The 20723-nt window shown below is 31.2% G+C and overlaps 1 protein-coding gene across 1 annotated transcript; it reads right to left on the bottom strand.

Moving 5' to 3' along the window:
- Positions 1-800: 800 nt before the first annotated feature.
- LOC100793088 (polygalacturonase) lies at positions 801-4262 on the bottom strand. Its single transcript, XM_014777572.3, has 4 exons — positions 3577-4262; positions 2155-2444; positions 1717-1945; positions 801-1163 (listed from the first exon to the last, which is right to left on the bottom strand). The coding sequence occupies exons 1-4, from the start codon at positions 4222-4224 to the stop codon at positions 1140-1142; spliced, it is 1191 nt and encodes a 396-aa protein (XP_014633058.1). The 5' UTR covers positions 4225-4262; the 3' UTR covers positions 801-1139.
- Between the last annotated feature and the right edge of the window lie 16461 nt (positions 4263-20723).

The raw sequence follows: 20723 nt of genomic DNA, 5'->3' as shown, positions 1-20723 counted from the left end.
ATCACAAAAAAATCATAAATACAAACTTTAAATTTTTTGCTTTTGTCCTGTTGTGATGCCTTTGCAGGTCATAGCTTTATATATAAAAAATTACTATTGCCTATGATATTATGATAAAAGACCAAATTAGTATATGTATAATACTATAGGGTATTTAAAAAATAAAAGTGACTCTAAAGCAATAGATGAGAATAATAATTCCAAATCCAGTGTTTAGTTTAATTTAGAGTTATCAAGCTTCCAATAAGCATGGATGTCTCAAACTATGCCTAGCTTTTTGCAACCATAATAAAATAACTTCTTACAAACGTTTCAGACATTAGTTAAATCAACCAAAAATAAGAAATAAAATCATTGCATTATGTAACATTACTTTTTAGCATATATTTGAAACCTTCGACTTTGTACAATTTCTTATTGCATAATCTGCTATTAGGTGTAAAATTGGGTGGGGTTAAGTTACACCTATTTATTTTATATAAGTTTAAGGCGGGTTTATCTTTTTGAAATTTTTTATTAACTTATCCTAATAACCCATTTTGTAGTAAAGCATTTTAAATAGGCTAGTAAATATATAATTTAATACATCACAAGAAAACACAAAAGTACTATAAAATCCTATATATAGTAACACGACATTTTTATTTACTACTACAAATATTTGTATATTTTGTAGACGAAATACAATCATGTAATAGAAAATCGGAGCACATACGGTCCATAACAATTGCAAGACCAGGCTCCACCGTAGCCCAATGGGCCACAAACGTCTCAAACTACAACATATGGTGATACATACACTTCCCATAAACAAGAAAAAAAAAAACTAGTGATACATTGTATTTGCCTATCTTGTCGTATGACTCTAGGGACAATCATAGTGATACCATTTAGAATCTTTGCTTGGTAATTTTTTATTATTTTGTGCATATAGTTTATGCTCTAAAACTAAAAGCAACTCTCGGGTTGAACTGAACCCAATGCTGCTCCACCAGCATGGTTGCACGAAGCCAGGGCTGGTTGGTTCTTGTAAGTGAGCTTCACATCCTCTAACTTTATCCCACTACATGGATACTTGGAACTGCAATCAAATTTGACAGCAACATGGGTCGCAGATGTTCCATGAATGTCTTGGTATGTCACATCACTCTGACTCCAGAAGCCTGTTAATTATATTGATTCAATTGGGTTAAGAAAAAAAAATAATCAAACTTTAAAAACAAAATCAGCTCACTTTTATCATAATGATTTTCCTATTTATTTTAGGATGTGTTTGGAAGAGTTTATTTATACTTCAGTATTCTCTAATGAGAATTGGAGTTTCGTCTTAACTTATCATGCATATAAAACCAATTTAACCTTATTTCTTCTTGAATTCTAAAAGTGATTTATTCATAACAGTTTACTATATGATAATAGTTATTCAATAAGTGTTTAATTAAACTGGATGATATATATCCAAAGAGATCTAGTGTTCATCTTTTTTCTTTCTTAACTCAAGTTGGTTGTTGCTTCCTGCACTCTTTTCAGAATGTGTTTTTATCTTCCGGATAGGTCATTCTAAAAGCAAATTAAAAGAGAAGTGCATTCCAGAATGTAACAATTTCACATTTTGGATTGGTCATTCTGGAAAAAAAAAGAAGAGTGCAGGAAATAACTAAAAAACGAAGGAAGCACTAGCCCCTCCAGGTCCAGGAGATACTACAATTTGCATACCTGACCGGGGCAACCCTTGTTATCTGAGCAATAGTTTTGGTCAATTATAACGGGGTTTTCAACATTCTCCATGATTGCGTCTTGGAAAAGGACGTTCCTCACAAATCCGTTGCTGGGTCTCCCCCACGTCTTTATTCTAACACCATTTTGAGTTCCAGTGAATGTAACCGTTTTAACTGTCACATTTTGAACACCAGCTTCCTTCAAATCCTTTCCCAAGCTTCCAATGCTGCAAAATCCAATAAAAAATTGCAATTATTAACATTATAAAGATAATAATAAGCATGTCAACACCTATAATCCGCTAATAACACGGAGCAACATTCTTAATTTAACCTACTAGTAGGATCTGTCGACGCTAGTGCTAGGAGTAGGGATAAATGCATAAAGGTCTTAACATTCGAATCTCGTCCTCGTCATTAATAATAATAAAAATACCTTATTCCATGTCCTGGTCCACAAGCAATGTTTTCGATCCACAAGTTAGTGGTTCCAGGACCAATGGAGATGCAATCATCGCCTGTTCGAATTTTGGAGTTGATGATGGCGACGTGTGATGACATTTGGATATGGATGCCGTCGGTGTTGGGGCTGTTTCCATCGGCCAAGACCTTCACTCCTTGCAGCTTCACGTTCTGGCATCCATTAAACACTATGTGAAACAGTTGACTGTTCATTGAGGTCAACCCACCAATGGCAATGTTATTGGAGTTGGTGAACGCCAATGTCTAAACACAACAAAACAAAACTACGGTTAGTTCAAATTCTCCTTTGCTTTATATGAAATTTACGAATAATTGTTTTACATGCAAAGCGCCAAGAGAAGCATGGTGTTTTGTAGACTTGGTTTAATAATAATAAGAAGAAGAAGAATATTAAATATAGTAGAATTGGTGTTGAAATTACACTATCAAATGATTAGATGGACGAGTTCTAAATTAATTAATTAATACTAAAATTATCAATTTTATCATGCATGAGAAAAACAAAATAATAACTATCACAAATGATCATATATAATAGATTTATTGACATTTTACCATAATTAATTTGAAAACATATTAAACATACAGAGTTAAATTCAATAAATAATTGGTCGAGTGTAAAAAAAATTGTTATAATAATAATAATATGATTTTTTGTAATGATATTATAAGTAATATTTTTAATATTTTTAATATGAGAGTAAAATGATTAAATCTGAATCGTCTAAACATACATACATGACTAAGATCTAATACTAATATTAAAAAGTCAAATAATTTTTTTTTAAAAATCACATAACATTAAATTTTAATCATTTACATTTAATTAAATATATGATTTAAATTTAAACCCCTCACTCACATACAAAAAAAATTTTCTCTCATATATCATCATTGTTCGACGTTCATATATCTTTTGATGTATTATATTTTTATTTATATTGAATAGGAAAGCCAATCTCTTATAATGTGTAAAAAAAAAAAAACGTCTCTTATAATGTGGCTAATACAATTGTACTAGTATGTTAAAAAAAAAAATCGATGAGATAAATTATCAAAAGTCCAGGCCCCACTTGCAGCAGCAATATTCTAGCAAACTAACCACATAACTATATATATATATATATATATATATATATATATATATATAGACTACTAACTCCTTGCTTGATATTTGCTTCAACTTCTAGCAACCACTCTGAGCAGTGGAAAACCGTTCCATGAATCTCCCCCACTAAACAAACTCTCACTAATCACCAAGTCCACAACTCCACCTCCAACATCAAATCAAAAAAATAAAAATGGGAGCAAGAAATTGTGCATGTCAACGAATAATGTTCAATCCATGAAAGTTAAATTAATTAATTTAACATACCGTGGCTCCGCTGGGGCAGTTTCCTTTGCCGGAGTTCTTGCAATCCCACAAGGCAGTGCCTTGGCCGTCAAGCGCCCCGCCGTGAATCGAAACTCCGTTGACACGCTCGAATTCCAACCAGTTACCGGAGTTTTCGGTGACCCTATAATCTGAAGGAGCCACCAAAGTGCCATCAATTGTTATAGAAATACCCTTGTTGTTACATTTCCCATTGAAGGTTGCACTTTTAAGCAAGAACTTTCCTTGTGGCACGTAAATTGAGGCTGGGTTGGTCGAAGCACAAGCTTTGGCCCATGCATTGAGAAATGCCTTGGTTGAGTCCGTTTTGCCATCCGATTTGGCACCAAAATTGACCACATTGTATGTGGCTCCCAATGCCACGGATGAACACAACCAACAACCTAAGATCACACGAAGGATAATAAGACTAGGACTAGGTTTTGGTGTTGGGTTTGCCATTTTTATTATTTTTTTTAGTGTTGAAGATGATTGATTATGATCGAGGTAGTGATGAGAGAAGTTGGAAGATGGAGTTGTGCAAGTGGTGAAGAAGGTGGTGTGGGATGGGAGTTGGAACGGTTTGTGAGGGTATTTATAACTAAGGATTTGAGGGCAACGCACTGTGCAGGTTATTTTAGTTTGTTCCATGTCTTGTCAATTATTACTAACTATGATTTTATGTTACTATGCTATATGCTATGATATTTTATGTACTAATTATAAAAAAAAAAAATATATGCTATGATATTTTATGTACTAATCATTAAAAAATATATGCTATGATATTTTATGTACTAATCATTAAAAAAAATATGCTATGATATTTTATGTAATAAGGAATAAATAATTGAACGTGTTAATGAAATGGAAAGAAAGTAAAAGTCGAGCCGAACTTTTGAGTTAGATAGGAGGGCCTGATTTACTGGCAGTGACCTTTGCGTGCTCCATTCCTTTATTAATTGTTTCATTATCTTAATTTTCTTTTATTGGTTTTAAGATTTTTTCGGAAGAGTCAAAGACAGAGAGAAGTTAATTCAGTGATTGGTTACTACAATCTTGTATGAGTCAAAAGTGTTTCGTGAAGGTTAATTAAAATGGGTCATCAAAACGTGGCTGTATGAACTAATTTTTTAACTGATATTTTAATATATATATATATATATATATATATATATATATATATATATATATATATGAATTTGTTTAAGTATACACTCCAATTTTTTAATATAATAGTCTTAATAAGTTATATTATTAGTGTATTTTAAGACAAATTCTATTTGTTAACGTATTTATATTAAAAAAAATAAGAGTGTGTTGGACTTTAACAAATTCTATTAGCATTTGTTAATGTACACACTCATTTTTAAGTAAGTATGAATATGTATTAATAAGTTATACTATTAATGTATTTGAAGACAATTTTTAGTTATAACTTATTATCATACTTATTCTAAAAAACATGAATGTGTGTTAACAAATCCCTGTACAAAATATATAGAGATATGAAAAATCATACTCTTCCTTTCCAAATTACATGACGTTTTAATAGATGTCATTTTATAAAACCAATGTTGTATTAAATACTTCTTCCAAAATTATTCTTAATTAATACTTAGTGGAAGTAATGTATAAAAAGACTATATAAGTCATTAATTATTCAAAAGTTACCTAATATTTCTTTTGAAATTTAATAAATTAATTACATATGATCTGGAACGAGGGAATATGTTCAATAAACATACATTATATTTATTACATTTAATTAATATAATATTTAAAGTTATTCGAAAATCAATTTTACTTCAAATATATTAATTATAGTATTTATTACATATAACATAACTAAATATTAATATAATATAAGATCAAATAAAATAATATGGTTAAATATTACTACTATATTCATTATTTTTCTCAATGCTACAATTCATTAGAAAATGTTGAATAGAGATTATAATAATTATTACTAACATAAAATTGAAATTAAGACTAAATTCTATATTTAATACTTATTTTCAAGTTTATTCTATTTTTTATGAGAGTTTATTTTACTTATATAATAGATATAGATGTAGATGTTATAGGATTACCACAATTATAAGATTAGATTCACTTTTTTTGTTAATGTTAAAATATTTTCGAGTGTCATTTAATTATGCACTGACATAAATAAGTTTAATTTTATCAATAATTAGTTAATAACATAAAATAAATATTACTCTTCCATAAAAAATATTATTCTCATTAAATGATTAAATGATACAACAAATATTAATGCGAAGCTTTTTGTACATTTATAATATATTAAAATTAATTTCATTAAATTTATGGTTAGATTTAATTTTTTTATCCATAACTTATGATTAGACTAAATAAAGGTGATCAATATCTTTATAAAATAAACCTTTAAGACCATTACTTTTACATTTTTATTTAGAAAAATGCGTAGGTTTAATTCAATGGTTGCATCATAGGTCTACCAAAAAGGAAGATTTAGCTAACAATAAATTAAGGGGAAGTAGATCGAGGAAAGAAGACAGATCAAAATATAGAAAGTACTGACTAATTGGGTTTAATTTATAGCTTTAGATATAGAACAGCTTGTCTTTATCTATTGTATTTTTGTGTGGCAGTGTGGAGAATATATAGTTATATAAAGTTCTATTCTATTAATTACTGTTGAGGAGAAAAGGGAGCAAATCATGTTGGGGTAGAAGAAAAAAATGAACATATATAGAACATATCTTGCTAGATAGAGTGATGTGCTGGTATATGGTAATTACTACTACAAATTAGATGGGGAAATGGGAGATCAAGGAGAAACTATAGTTATCAATAGTAGGAAAACAGACACTTCGTGTCTATATGTCTTTTCAAGCTTTTTTTTATAAAAAAAAATAATAAAAGATAGTAAATATTTGTAGGTTTGTGAAGATAATTGTAAAGACAAAATAATAATTTATAAATATAATTATAAAAATAAAATGATATAAAAATGTATACATCAAAATATTTATATTCTTTTTATATATAATCCGAACAAAAAAGATACTCATGTTATTAGAAATTAAAATAAAATATTATAATAATTAAAGATAAAAACACCAAAAAAGATCATATCAAATAAAGTTATTCTCTTTACAATAATTATAGATTATATGTTACTCGGACAACAAATAATAGTATTACTCTATATGTATGGTTGCTTGAAAATTCAACAGAAAAATTTAGACATAATTTCATTACGACAAAACAAGGAAATCACCAATAACGTGATGTGACATTCGCATCTTGTAGGTTGCGGACATGTTACCAAGTTAAAAAGCCTAAGTCACGCCATCATTTCGTACTCATTTTCCGAAGTTAACGTAGTGTGTAATGTGTATATACCCATATACTAAAATTCAATATATACTCGAACTACCTCTAAGATTCTGTCTAGTGCACTCACTGTATACTTCAATGAGTATTATAGAAGTCATATGTACCATGATTCCTGGAGTCATAAAGCAAGCAAATGCAGGATCCTACAGTTATCATTTAAGGGTGTACATTTCTTTGAATTAATTATTTAAATTATCATCCAGTTATAGTTGTGACTAGAAAGAATCAATATTTGACAACGGTTTTTACTCCAAAACTGTCTTAAAATGTCATAATTCTAAAAGGATTTTAATTAATAACCGATGTGGATTTTTTATGTCTTATTTGGATAAATTTTTCTAAAATACAATTTTCAAAGCAAAAAAAATAACAATCCAGTTTCAGTAAATTATATCCTGAATTTCATTTGTATTAAAAATCAACAGTTAACAAAACAACATATACACAAACAAATATCTCAAATACTAGGTGACCTCAGATTGTGGAGGTGAAACTCCAATTCATATTACAGAACTATACTTTTAGTATAGTAAGCATAAATGCATCTAAATTTTGTATATGTGAAAATGTTGAGTTGAACTTGAAGAAGTTAGGAAGAATAAGTCTTACCATGCACACAAAACAATAGACTACCTCTTGGAACATACTCAGAGATTACTAGTTTCTCATCCTTTCTAAAATGATAAGCTAAAGGAGTCAATATATTCCAGTGTTTAAGCTATGTCAGCTTCCTCATCCCTACATCAAAATCATCTTTCTCCATAACATTAATTTCTATAGTCCTCTTCACCACCACTGCCACTCCATTAGCCAACACGGCCTTGAAAGAACACTACTAGAAAAACCTAATTTTACGACGCACATTCCACATCGGTCCTATGAAATCGTCATTGAATAATATGCGGTGACAAATTTGTCATTATGTTCTGCGTAAATGACGACGGTGGAAAGTAGCTCGTCTTCGTATGGATGTTACAACGACAAGTCTAGTTTTGACCGTCGTTGAAATGAGAAATCCACAACGTTTATGGATAAACACCGTCGTGGTTTGGGAATTCGATTAAAAGACTACCCCTTACACCCATCAAGTCACTCATAGGCCCTACCCTCTATCTCTTACCCTTAGTGATTATCTCATCTCCCGTCCTCCCGTCACTCCTCCGCCCTTGTTGGTTTCTGAGTCGTCGTGTAAACGCATTGTGTGGCCATGTCGTGTTGTGCATTTGGTGTTGTGGTGGCGAGCTAGGTTTACACGTTTATTGTTCCCTCAACAAACGTATGTCATTTACTGTTCCCTCGACAGGTTTGCTCTCTTGCTACCTAACTATTATAGTTTTTGTTCCACTCAAATGGTGCTTTATTGGTTTTGTTCACCCAATTAGGTTAATGTCAGCTTTATGTCAAATGCATAACATGATCAAAAATTGATTTGGAAACGACAAAGTATAGATGCATTCATTTGTGGTTTGCAAACCTGTAGTGTCTTATTAGTATTAATATCCCCCTTTTGAAAAAAAAATATAGAAAAATGTCTTACTACATGGTTTTGGGTATACAAGACAAAACATTGGGGATATGATGCCATTGGTAAATTTGCAGATAAAAGGAGTATGTTTTTCAGAAGAACGTGAGGGAGAAAATGACGAAGGGGAAGTGTGCATTTAGGATATTTTAGGAAAATATAAAAACAAAAAAGGGAGTGTATTAGTAAATATGGGAACTGAAAATAGCAATTGCCTTAAGGGAGTGTATTAGCATTGATCAAGTTTGTGATGACATTATAAGATACCTCCATGGTTGAAGTAAGCTAGTTCAACCTTGAAATAGTAACTAAAATGGTCACAATACAAGTTAAGGAGATAGTATGGAGCTGGAAAAGGTCTCACATCATGAGATGATAATATACATACAAAATGGTTAAAGAAATACCAATAGGTATCAAAGTAGTGATGAAGTTAAAACCGATATGACACTGACACCACTCTAGCAAATAAATAGTAGATATTTTTCAGATAAATACTATATATAGGCTATAATCTTAAGTCCAACATCATAGCTTACATGTGTTGTAGGAAGAACATGTACATCACCATTGAGACTAAAGCCATTCCTTTTATAGTTGATGAGAATCATGGCTGCACCACCAGATTTCTTTACTTCCTCTCCTTTGGCAATTCTTCCTATACCTCCTCCTCTCTCACACAAAACAACCTTGCCTCAGAAAGTTGTATCATTCAAGGATCCATTAACACAAAATACAACTTCTAATGTGCAAGGGTAGCAGAGTTGGAGAAAAATCAGAAGGCTGGAAAATAGATTCATCGTCAAATTCTTGCCCATTTCCTAGCTTTGTTGTTGCTGCAATGCTTTTGTTGATAATGCTTGCTCCAACTATGAGGATCCAAGGCGCTCCATTAACTATGGAGCCAAGGAGAGGGCCAGAGTTTCCTACAACACAACTTACAAAAATTCCCTTCTACATTGCCACAAATGTGCCTATAGCAATGCTTTCATCAAAAAAAGAATTTGGCTTTCTCGAGCTGAGGGATATTGGTAATACATCTATTCCATCCTCCACAGCTGCATCCAATGCAACCAATATATCACTCTCTCGAAAGCCTTTAAAGCATACCCTGTAAATTGCTAGGTGAGCATAAGGGGAATCCTTGCTACTGTGCCTTCAACATTTCCAAGTACTTCTGCATGATCAACAAAAGCACCAACAACTGTGCTTGTTCTGTGAGTCCCATGTCCTTCCTCATCAATGGTTGCCTCTGCTCTTTTAATTACTACTTTAATAGGTTGGGCTTGTATACACTATTACTTATTGCGGATAAATAGTAGATATTTTTCAGAGTTTTTCTTGTTCAAAATTATTAAACTACAGATGATTATATGGGTGTGAACATGGAAACAGACCCGCCATTCATTTTCCTTTTTAACGGACAAACCATGTGATGTACTCTCCTCATTGGCATCTTTGATGGTCTTCTTTGCATATGTCCACACCACCTTAACCAATTTTTCTATAATTTTTCCTTGATAATTGTCATAAATATATCTCCTAGTATGCGAACATTTTGTATCTTGTCATTTCTTGTGTGGCTACATATCTATCCTAGAATAAATGAACAAACTACAATTGTAAATATCGTACATATTTTAGGATATGAAAAGATCTCTTTGTATCTTGATATTTTTTTATATGTATTGGAATAAGTTCTGATGATGGGTAATGTGGCTTGGGTGAAATGGCACCTGCCTGGATCAAACCTAGGACCCAGAACAAAAAGGCAATTCTACCTAGGCCAATGGCAAGTTTAGCAATAACCAGCATAGTTAACCGTGCTCAACATGAAAAAAATATAAGACCTCCCACTTTTAGCTGCTTGTATAACTTGAATATGTTGACCAAAAAATCCTTTTGGTCTTTGTTTTGTACAAATCAAAAGTATTGTTGATATTGAATTAGATCTATATCGGAGGTATAAACTTGTTTTACAAGGCTGCAAACCAAGAAAAAGTTTGAAGGGGAAATTATTCATCAGAGTATTGATTTTTGTATTTATTTATTTTTGGATAAATTGCATAATAGAAATTTAGATAGTTAAAACTTTGTGTTCTACATTAACCCATTAGTTGGTAGAGATGAAAGCTTACCATTCCATGGCACCAGATGAAAGGGAAAGCTTGACAACAGGCCAAGTAGTTGTTGGCAATTATCTCAATTCCACTAGCATTAACATATCAGGCAAGTTGTAAATCACCCTTAGTATTGGAGGCTTCAATTAAGCAATCTGACATTGTTTAAGTCCTTTAATCTATTGAAGTTACATTCTCCTCATGGCCTCATCTAGACCAGATAGTCTTTCTTTGACAAAACAATGTTTGGGACAAAATTTTGAGTTTAGTGTTGACTAATTTAATTATAGACCTCACTAGTTGTCCTCTACCTCATCCTCATTCCCCTTCCTTGTCATATGCTTGTCCTCTAGACACTTCAAATCATTGTCCTTGAAAGCTCTTTATTTTATCATAAGGAGAAAAAACTGAAGCATCAAAATTAGAAATATAAGAAGCTAATATAAGTTAAGCTTGTCATCAATACTTAAAATTAAATTATTCATCTACGTAAGTTAGAATCAATTTTTGGAGAAGTTAACTTAGAGAACTTTTATAAATTAGTTAGTTCATAAATTAATTTTAACTTATGTGAAAAACTTAATTCATTTAACATTTTTCTTTTCTTCTCAAGTGTTTATTGATAAATTTGTCCAAATAAATTAGAGTCATCCATATATAAATAGATAGACAGCTTATACAACAATTAGTAAGTGAGCTCTGTCTCAAGTAGAAATAGGCACCTCCTCTGTTCTTCACTGTTGATAGGGTATCTATAAGGGTAGGTGCTCCATCAAATCCACTTATATAAACCAATATCTTCTCTAGAAAATAAAGAATGTTTTTGAGTGTGTTCTAACCCAAAGAAATGCACAAAAGATGCCACGGATATGTACTTGTAATACCCTAATTTCGTCTGGGGACCATCCGTTTGTTGGGATGCGACCCTCGTTTGACCACTTCGAGGTACTTGGCACTCATCGTTAGGCAATTCATGAAGTTCTGTGATATGCTGAAAGTCAAAAGAAAGCATTGTTGCACAATCCGTATAGTTCTGTGACATGCCGGAAGTCAAAAGGAAGTGTTAATGCGCAATCCGTAAAGTTCTGTAACATCCCGGAAGCCAAAGAAGGGATGATTACGTAATCCGTAAGGTTTTGTGACATTACGGAAAGAAAACAAGTATTGTTACATAATTCGTAAAGTTCCGTAACATTACGAAAAAAGAATCAGCAAAAAAAGCAAGGGGGTGTATTTAGTAAACAGGGGGTGCAAATAGCGATCAGGCCCACTTGGGCCTTCCAAGAAGTTCCCCAGAAGGCGGTGCCATCTGGAGGAAGCAACCTAGCTCGCCTAGGCGAGCTGGGTGGCAAGCTTCTCATTCTTTTCCCTATAAATAGGGGAAGGAGGGAAGAACAAAAATGTTCAACCCTCCTGGTATCTGAGAATCACTTAAAATTAGTGAGAAAAATTGTTTCCGTGAAGAAAACCCAAGCCGAAGCGCTTCCGTAACGCTCCCAGATGTTTCCGTGGGTGATTTCGTGAAGATTTTCTGCCGTTCTTTGTCATTCTTCGTTCGTTCTTCGTCATTCTTCGGTCTTCAACCGGTAAGTTCCCGAAATCGAACTTTTCAATTCATTCTATGTACCCTTAGTAGTCCTCATTTGTTTCGCGTGCTTTTATTTTTATTTCATTTACTTTCTGTACCCCCTTTTGACGTGTTTTAGTCATTTATTTAAGTCATTTTCTCGCCTAATCAAAAAATAAAATAAATTTCCACCGATCATTCATATTGTAACATCTTTTAATTTCTGTTAAAATGAAATCTGACCGTTCGGTCATGTCGTAACCACGTTTAAAGCCAAAAAAGAGGAAAAATAATAAAATAATAATCAAAAAATATTTTTTAGTAAAATAATCAAAAAGATCAATCGGACGTTTTTCTTTGAGATTTTTCTTTCTTAATCGAATTGACTAATAACCAAAGTGAAACTAAAGCTAAAATCAATTCATAAATCAAGCTTTTGTCATCACCTAAAAAAAGTCATTTTTAAGGTCCAACGCCTTAAAATGATCTTTTCCGCTTTTATGGAGATTTCTAAAAAAGACCTAAAATCAACACGTAGCTTTATTACCTCTTTTAAAAAATAACAAGAGATCATTAATGGTCCAATGCCTTAATGTTTTCTCATTTCAAAAGAATTGAAAGATTATTTTATGGTTCAACGCCTTAAATGACCTTTCATTCAATAAAAACATATTTTGCAAAAAAGATAAAAATAATTTAACCAACGTTTGGTTCTCAAAGAACTACGTAGGTCTGATTTTCTTATCACAATTGAGGAATACGTAGGAGCAAGGGAAACACCGTCGTCGACCATAAAAAGATGAAAAATATATAAAAGGCATAGGAACGTGAAAAAAGGGAAGATAACATAAATTGAAGTCATATTTACACATTTGATTAAAGGCTGTCGTCTCTTGTGACGGATGTGTGGGGTGCTAATACCTTTCCCGTGTGTAAATACAACTCCCGAACCTTTCACTTAAAGTTCGTAGACCATGTCTTTTTCGGTTTTTTTGACGTTTTCCTCAAATAAACGTTGGTGGCGACTCCGCGTGTATTCCTTTCTTGGAAGACACCCCCGTGAGTCCCGCGTCGCCCTCCTGCCGAAGGGTAGGTTGCGACAATACTCAACATTTCTTTTTTTGAAGTGGAATGTGTTAGTATTAAAGTGGCTTTAAAAGATAGAGCAATAGGCATGATTGCAATTAAAAATCACTAGCGATTGTTTTAGGAAACAACAATGCCATACCTTACAATATACTCAAAAAGTACATAACAAAATGAACAATTTTAGTAACTAAATTACAATGATTTCAAAACTATACCAAAGCATTATTAATTTGTCCAACTGATAAAGTTTTTGACATTATTTCAAGAGTGACCACCTTCTACTGTATTATTCAAGGTTAATTCCTTCAGTTTCAATGACCTTGCTTTTATGCAATTATCAGCAACTAATTGCTCTACCTTATTCCTTATCTCTCCCTTTGATATGAATCCATTCTCATCCTTGTCTAATCCCAATCCAAACCTCCACACATCACAAATATATCACTTGTTAACAAACTGATCCTTGGCTAATGGCCAACACAAGAAAGGTATGCCACCACATACACCTTCTATAGTAGAATTCCAACCACAGTGACTAATGAAACAAGCTATGGCAGGGTGGTTCAATATCTTCTTTTGTGGTGTCCAACCTACAATTCTGCCTTTACTTCCATGAAATTCATCAAAGTATGCATTGTTTACCTCGTTATCATTACTCAGTCGTACAACCCAAAGAAAAGATGTGTCAACGAAATCAAGTACAATAGCTAATTCCTTAAGTTGGTTGTGATCAATTACTGCCGAACTACCAAAGGCAACATATATAACTGATTGAGGAGTCCAATCAAGTTGTGTCTTGTTGCCAGGGTGAACTTTTGTTGTTGTTACTAGCCATCAATGGACTATTAGTGGGCACCGTGGTTATATGGAAAATGCGACAGGCTGGAGACCTTTTATTTGTTAAGGGCTAAAGCTTAACATTGAATAGAATTTTAATCAACTTTTTTGTTGTTGCATTCCAATGTTACAATGATTTTTGAGAATTCACAAGTTTGTTTTATTTTAGTTTATGAATTTCTTCTGTTTATGTGTTTTTACTTTCTTGTGATTGTTTGTGTTTTGCTAAAATTGTTGCATTTTTCAGTGGAGTGAGATTCATGTGAGGTTGTGGAAGGGAAAAGGTTTTATTATCATGATTCTCTCTTGAAAGTCACCGCTCTTTTGATTCTCATCAATTTTTTTATGATAACTTTTAGTCTTTTATTAATTTTGTTGACATCACTTTTAGTCCCTCTAAATTTTTTGTCTATTTTTAATCCCTCATTTATTTTTATTGTTCAAAATTACTCTCAAATATAAAATAAATAAGGGGCTAAAAATAGACAAAACATGAATTAATTTTAAGAAATAAAAATAAACAAGGGACTAAAAATAGAGAAAAATTTAGAGGAACTAAAAATACTAAGAAAAATTGAGGAAAGACTGAAAATTATCCAAAAAAACTTGAAGGACCAAAAATTAAAATTTGAGGGACTAAAATCCTAATTAATCCAACTTTTTTTTTCTTTTCATCACTTGTCATGGAGGAGAGGTTATATAGCAATTTGGCCCCAGCCATGAGGTTACGTACTTATGTAAAAGAAAAGAATAGAAACAATACTGAAACTATTAATAGCTTGTGCATTTGATTAAATAACAAGGAAATAATGGCCATACACAAATACACAAGCAGAGGAAAACCAAATTCACAATACTGAAACTATTAATAGCTTGTGCATTTGATTAAATAACAAGGAAATAATAGCCATACACAAATACACAAGAGGAAAACCAAATAATAGCCGTACACAAATAATAGCCATACACATACTGCTAATAGCTCAACTCAATCATGTTTGACGGGGGGCCTTTGATCCAATGAACACAAGTCACAAGCTGGCCCATCACCCAAAAGGAAAATCCACAAATAATATTTTAAAAAAATATTTATTAAACCATTGATATGGGAGTCTGAAAAAACAAATGGTCACTATATTTTCCCACCTAGAGTAATCTAGTATTCAACTATTCATATTCCACCGATAAAAAAATCTGGGTCTCTCTCTCTCTATATATATATCTCCAAAAGGCAAAGTGGGACTACCAGACCAAGCAATGCTTATAATTTCTGACCTAACAAATAAATGTTTATAAGATTTGTTAAGTTATACTTTCTTATTTTTTAATTAAAATAAATTAATAAATTATAACTAAAAATTATCTTAAAATCAAAATGTAACCTATTAACATACTTTAATTAAAATACAAGTGTATAACAATAAAGCAATTTATTTTACCAGAAGCAATAACTTTTCAAGTGAGCAAAAGTAATTCATTCTCTAAAAGCAAATAAACTTACATGTTTAGCCATTCCAAAGTCTGTCAACTTGATTTCACCATTAGGATCAACTAGAATGTTAGCCCCTTTGATATCCCTGTGAAAGCTGACTGAGCAAATGGATCAAAAACCAGAAGTAAGTTTCCTATTAAAATTGTGCACACTCTTTATTCACATGTAGGAGCATCAAATCATCAAGGCATGTACCCAAAATTTTCAAATTTGAGTAATCTTTCAAGATAGTATATATATAATCAAATTCAATTAATCACTTGTCAATAAATAAATATACTTACAGGTTGTTTGCTAACACGGCACAAGTAATGCATATGCTAGGCAGAGCAAGCCAAACATTACTTGAAGGGAAAAAAAAAACACATCATTCAAAGAGCACATAAAAGAAAAGTAGAAGCATTAGTTACAAGAGTAGAAAAGCATACAATTGATCACAAGTAATGCAGCAACTATAGCTTCTAATGGAGATGGAGACCAATACATTCCTGCCACCAGCCACAAAGTCCGAGGCCAAGTACTCTTATGACAAGTAACACCACCTTCATTAATTTAATTTTCTTCCAGCCCAAGAGATATACAATGTCCTAGGATATCAACTTAACTAAATGAGTATTGTTTAATGTGAAATAACAGCATTAAAACTATACTAAAATGAGTCAAATTTACAGCCTAATGCTACACTTTTGAGGGCACAAAATTGGAAGCGTCTTTCGAAAATCACCAACCAAATAATTATAAATGAAGGGAGGAGGATAAGAATTGTACAGATCCAGTAGTTTAAAAGGTTTCCCACCCACCCAGTTCATCTAACCAAACACCAAACCGCACCTCAAGAGGGAAAAGGAAATGAAAACTAGGAAGTTTGTGTAATTTCACAAAACCTCATAGTTAGTGTAATTTACTTAAGAATAAATTTGTCTTTTGTATGTATATCTGGATTCTACATTTCAAGAGAGCTAGATGTATCAGACAACTTTAATTTAGATTATTTCAATTGTCTCCTCATGTTCTAACATATATCCTTATGATGTATTTAAATCAACTAAAAACAAAATTTGACAGAAACCATCGAAAACTATACCAAGAAAAAAGGAAGCAAAAGAAAAAAGAAAAATTATCTCTCTGTACCTAGCCAGGTACACCTTAAGCAGCTCTATGTAGTCTTCAAATTCTAAAGTGTTAGAGAGATCCAAAACGGGAAGACAAATACCAAGCGGCTCTCTGTACCTAGCCAGGAAGCATCTTTTGGAAAGGGTTAGAGAGATCGAAAACGGGAAGATAAAGGGAATTTTGAGGGCACAAAATTAAACTTGCTAAATTGAAGATAATTGAAAAAATCTCAACTTTATATGTTCATCTCACAGACATCCCCAACAACATGAAGCAGAGAAAATATAAAAGCAAGAAAATACCCTCCCGACAAAAAATAAAAATATGGAATTTTTGCCTAACAAAACAAAAATTAGTACATTTTTTTGGTGGGGTGAACCCAACCGATGCAGCCTCTTCTTTTGCTGGTGCCTCTATGGTGTCGTCATCGGCGGCTACTGCTTTGATTGTTCTGGAGAACTTGAGGGGCTTCAAGCGGGAGAAGGAGAGGCGCGGTCGAAATTAGTGGCGCGACGTTACACGAGACTGAGTAGGGTTTTGTCGAAAATATTATATATATATATATATATATATATATATATATATATATATATATATATATATATATATATATATATATAATATCATCTTTCATTTAATTTCAAAAATGCCACTAGACCGTGCTTTCTAAGACGTCTTTAATGCAACCGTCATAGAGTTCAATCCAGACATGCTTATATTTACGGTAATGCCACCGCATTATTAATTAAAACGGTTTTGTCACGACCATCGTATAAGGGACGTCGTAAAAAGCCTATTTTGTAGTAGTGATATTGATTCTAGCTTTATGTCCTCATATACTATCTTTTCTTGTAATATCATCTTCTCATTCTCACTTTTGAATTTGAACAATAGATGTAAAATCATATGTGGATATCTTGATTTTTTTAATTACTACAATTATTTCATGATAAATCTAATGACATGTTTAAATTGGGTGCAATAATAAGCATATACCAAAAGGGAGTAGTGAGGGTGAAAAATTGGTAAAAGGGATACTAAGTTATGCGGATGAGAAAATTAAGGATGACAATCACGAAAACATTGCGTCAAACAAGTGATGAACATAGTCAATATAAGAAAAAATATGATTAGTTTTAGCACATAAAACAAACATTAATTTAATTTTGAAAACAAAGAGAAAAGTGTAGAGGGGAGGTGTATATTTGACATTTTTTTTATTTCAAAGAATACAAAAAATATGTAAGACGCACACATGTTGAAGAATATCAAAAAGAGAATATGGTATGTGTGATAAGAGAAATTAAATTCTAGTAACCAATAGAAAAAGAAAGAAAAAGTTTAACATAATCTCAAGGGTTTAGGTGAGATTGTTTGATAGATGTTTCATACTAAAATAATCTCATGAAATCTATTGAAATCCTTCTTAAAAAACAATTCATCCAAATTTGTATTTTTTTAATAACAAAAGACTTTTTATAAGTTATAAAAAAAATCCTAATTGAATACTATCACATTTTGTTGTCTTAAAAAATCTTTAAAAACTTAATTGAATATCACAGGATTTTTATATAAAAAAAATATTTTGAAATCATAATCTAATACGTCCCTAGTTTAATTGTTGTCTAGTTTAATTGTTGTGAAAGGGTTTTATGGATTTATTACATAATGTAAAAGTTTCACAATATTAATGAAGTTATATTGTTTTAGAAATAATAATAATAATAATAATAATAATAATAATCTATTAATATTGCACGATAAGAGTAACAAGACAGGTTGAATCAGTTGGACCAAACTCATTTTGTCTCTTTTTTTTTGGCAGGGCACCAACTTTGAATTTTTACATCTTTCTAAAAGACATTAGTCAAGCGTAACTCTTATTTGTCTAATTGCATAGTGTAATAGAACGTTGGATCTTATTTGTCTACTATGCAAGAAATTCACTAACGATTGAGCATCCTCAGTTCCAATCAACTTTAACTTTTCAGTGTTGACATAATTTTATATATTTTTGCTCCAAGTAACTCCCAATCTAATTATGCAGTCTATAAATATTGACTGTACGTCATGAATCAGTATCAAAGGTCTCCTTATCTACTATATCATGTATGTCTTCCTATCCATTGGTTTCTTCTTTGTTTTTTTACTCATAATGGAAGATTATTCTTATTTTGACAACGATGAGAAATGCATAAATAGTCGATCTTAAACGAAGAACATATCGATGTGAACTTTGCATATGTAATATTATTGTACACACATCTTAATATTAGTTGTTTAGATTAGATTAGATAGTTTCATAGGTTGTATGAATCTTTGTATTTGTATCAAATATTTCTTCTTCTTTTTTTTGTAATTTTAAGTTTATGTTGCATATACTTCTGATAGATAATCATCCATATCTACATATGTCTTAGAAAAGCAATTGTCTGCAATTGATGCTTCTTCAGGTGGTCGGGCATGTTTATTTTATAGTATCATCTTTATAAATACACAACAGTTGTATATTGGGTTATCTTGCATCTGTTTCTATTTTTTAATTTTTTAATTTTAATTCAACAGGTTATGCCATATGGTTTCTGCCATCTTGCTATCAACAAAAATTCCAATTTGATACCGTTGTTTGATCCTTTAGGAAACAAGTGGCCTTCCAAAGTTATTTGGGATGTGAATGCTAATTTAAGTTGAGAGTTGATTGGTGGATGAAATGATTGTTTTTTTTATTTATTATTTTTATGTACCAAATCAAAATGTGACTTGTTACCCCTCAAATGAAACACAACACAAAGAAAGGGATCACAAGGCTTTACAAATATGAGATTGTACAACTAAGGATGAATTTAAGTAATTAATTGGCATCACCTATACCGACAGGATATATTTATTTTTCGGATATTGTTATTTAAGAACTCTAAAGTAAAGCGTACTTGACTTGGAATAGTTATGGAATGAGTGACCTTTCGATAAATTTTCCAAAAAGTGTGTAAATCAGAACAAAGTACGCTGAAAAGTTGCGTATTAATTTGTAAGAAAAATCAATGATAGGTTAATTTCCTTATATTAATTTTCTTATTTTTATATGTACCAAGAAATAATATGTACAATAAGAAAACACAAATTGACTTCAACTTATAACCAATAAACTTTATATATATATATATATATATATATATATATATATATATATATATATATATATATATATATATATTTCATTCTTGAATTGTAATTGATAACTTTGACTAAGGGAATTTGAATACAAAATGTTGACCGATAGCTTTAAGTACAATTCAAAACTTTCATGTTAATTTGTAAGAAAAATCAATGATCTTGAGAGCACTTGAGTGATGTCAGAGATGGTAGACTTAGAAATGACTACTTAAAAAAGGTTTTAATTAACAAAGATATTAGATAAAGTATCATTATATAAAGAATTGCTGAAAAGTCAATAATTAAGTGCATTACATGATTCAATTCCCAAATTTTTAATGTATATAAGTAAATTTAATTTTCAAAAATTTTATACAAGCTAGAATGTGAATTTTATAAAGGTTCTAATAAAATTGTGAATTTTATTTAGAATATACGTACATCATTGTGAATTATTTCTTTATTAAACCTTTGAAAATTTGAAATTTTTTAGTTCCACTGTTTAAAGATATAATTTGACGAGTAAAGAAATTTGACTAGATATGAATATGATGTGATTTACTAAAGAATTACTTTTTTCCTCACTTAGGAAGACGTTTAAAGATATAATTTTATAAAGGGCATGATTTGTACATACTCTCCTATCCTTTTGACATAATTTTTTATCCTTACAAATATTATATAATCATGCTTGAATATATGGTAGATGATTGGGAAAGTACTTTTATTAAAGTTAATGAAAAAGAGTATAAGAGTGGAAATTAATTCCGTCAATTATTTCCAGATTTTTCATGATTTTCTTTTTTACTAAACAATTTAATTTAATTTTTATTAAATAATATAATTATTTTTAATTAATAATTTTAT

The sequence above is a fragment of the Glycine max genome, chromosome 7 (genome assembly GCF_000004515.6).
Source record: "Glycine max cultivar Williams 82 chromosome 7, Glycine_max_v4.0, whole genome shotgun sequence".
NCBI classification, from domain to species: domain Eukaryota; kingdom Viridiplantae; phylum Streptophyta; class Magnoliopsida; order Fabales; family Fabaceae; genus Glycine; species Glycine max.
The sequence above is the reverse complement of the archived record's forward strand: the minus strand, read 5'-3'. Positions and strand labels throughout refer to the sequence as shown.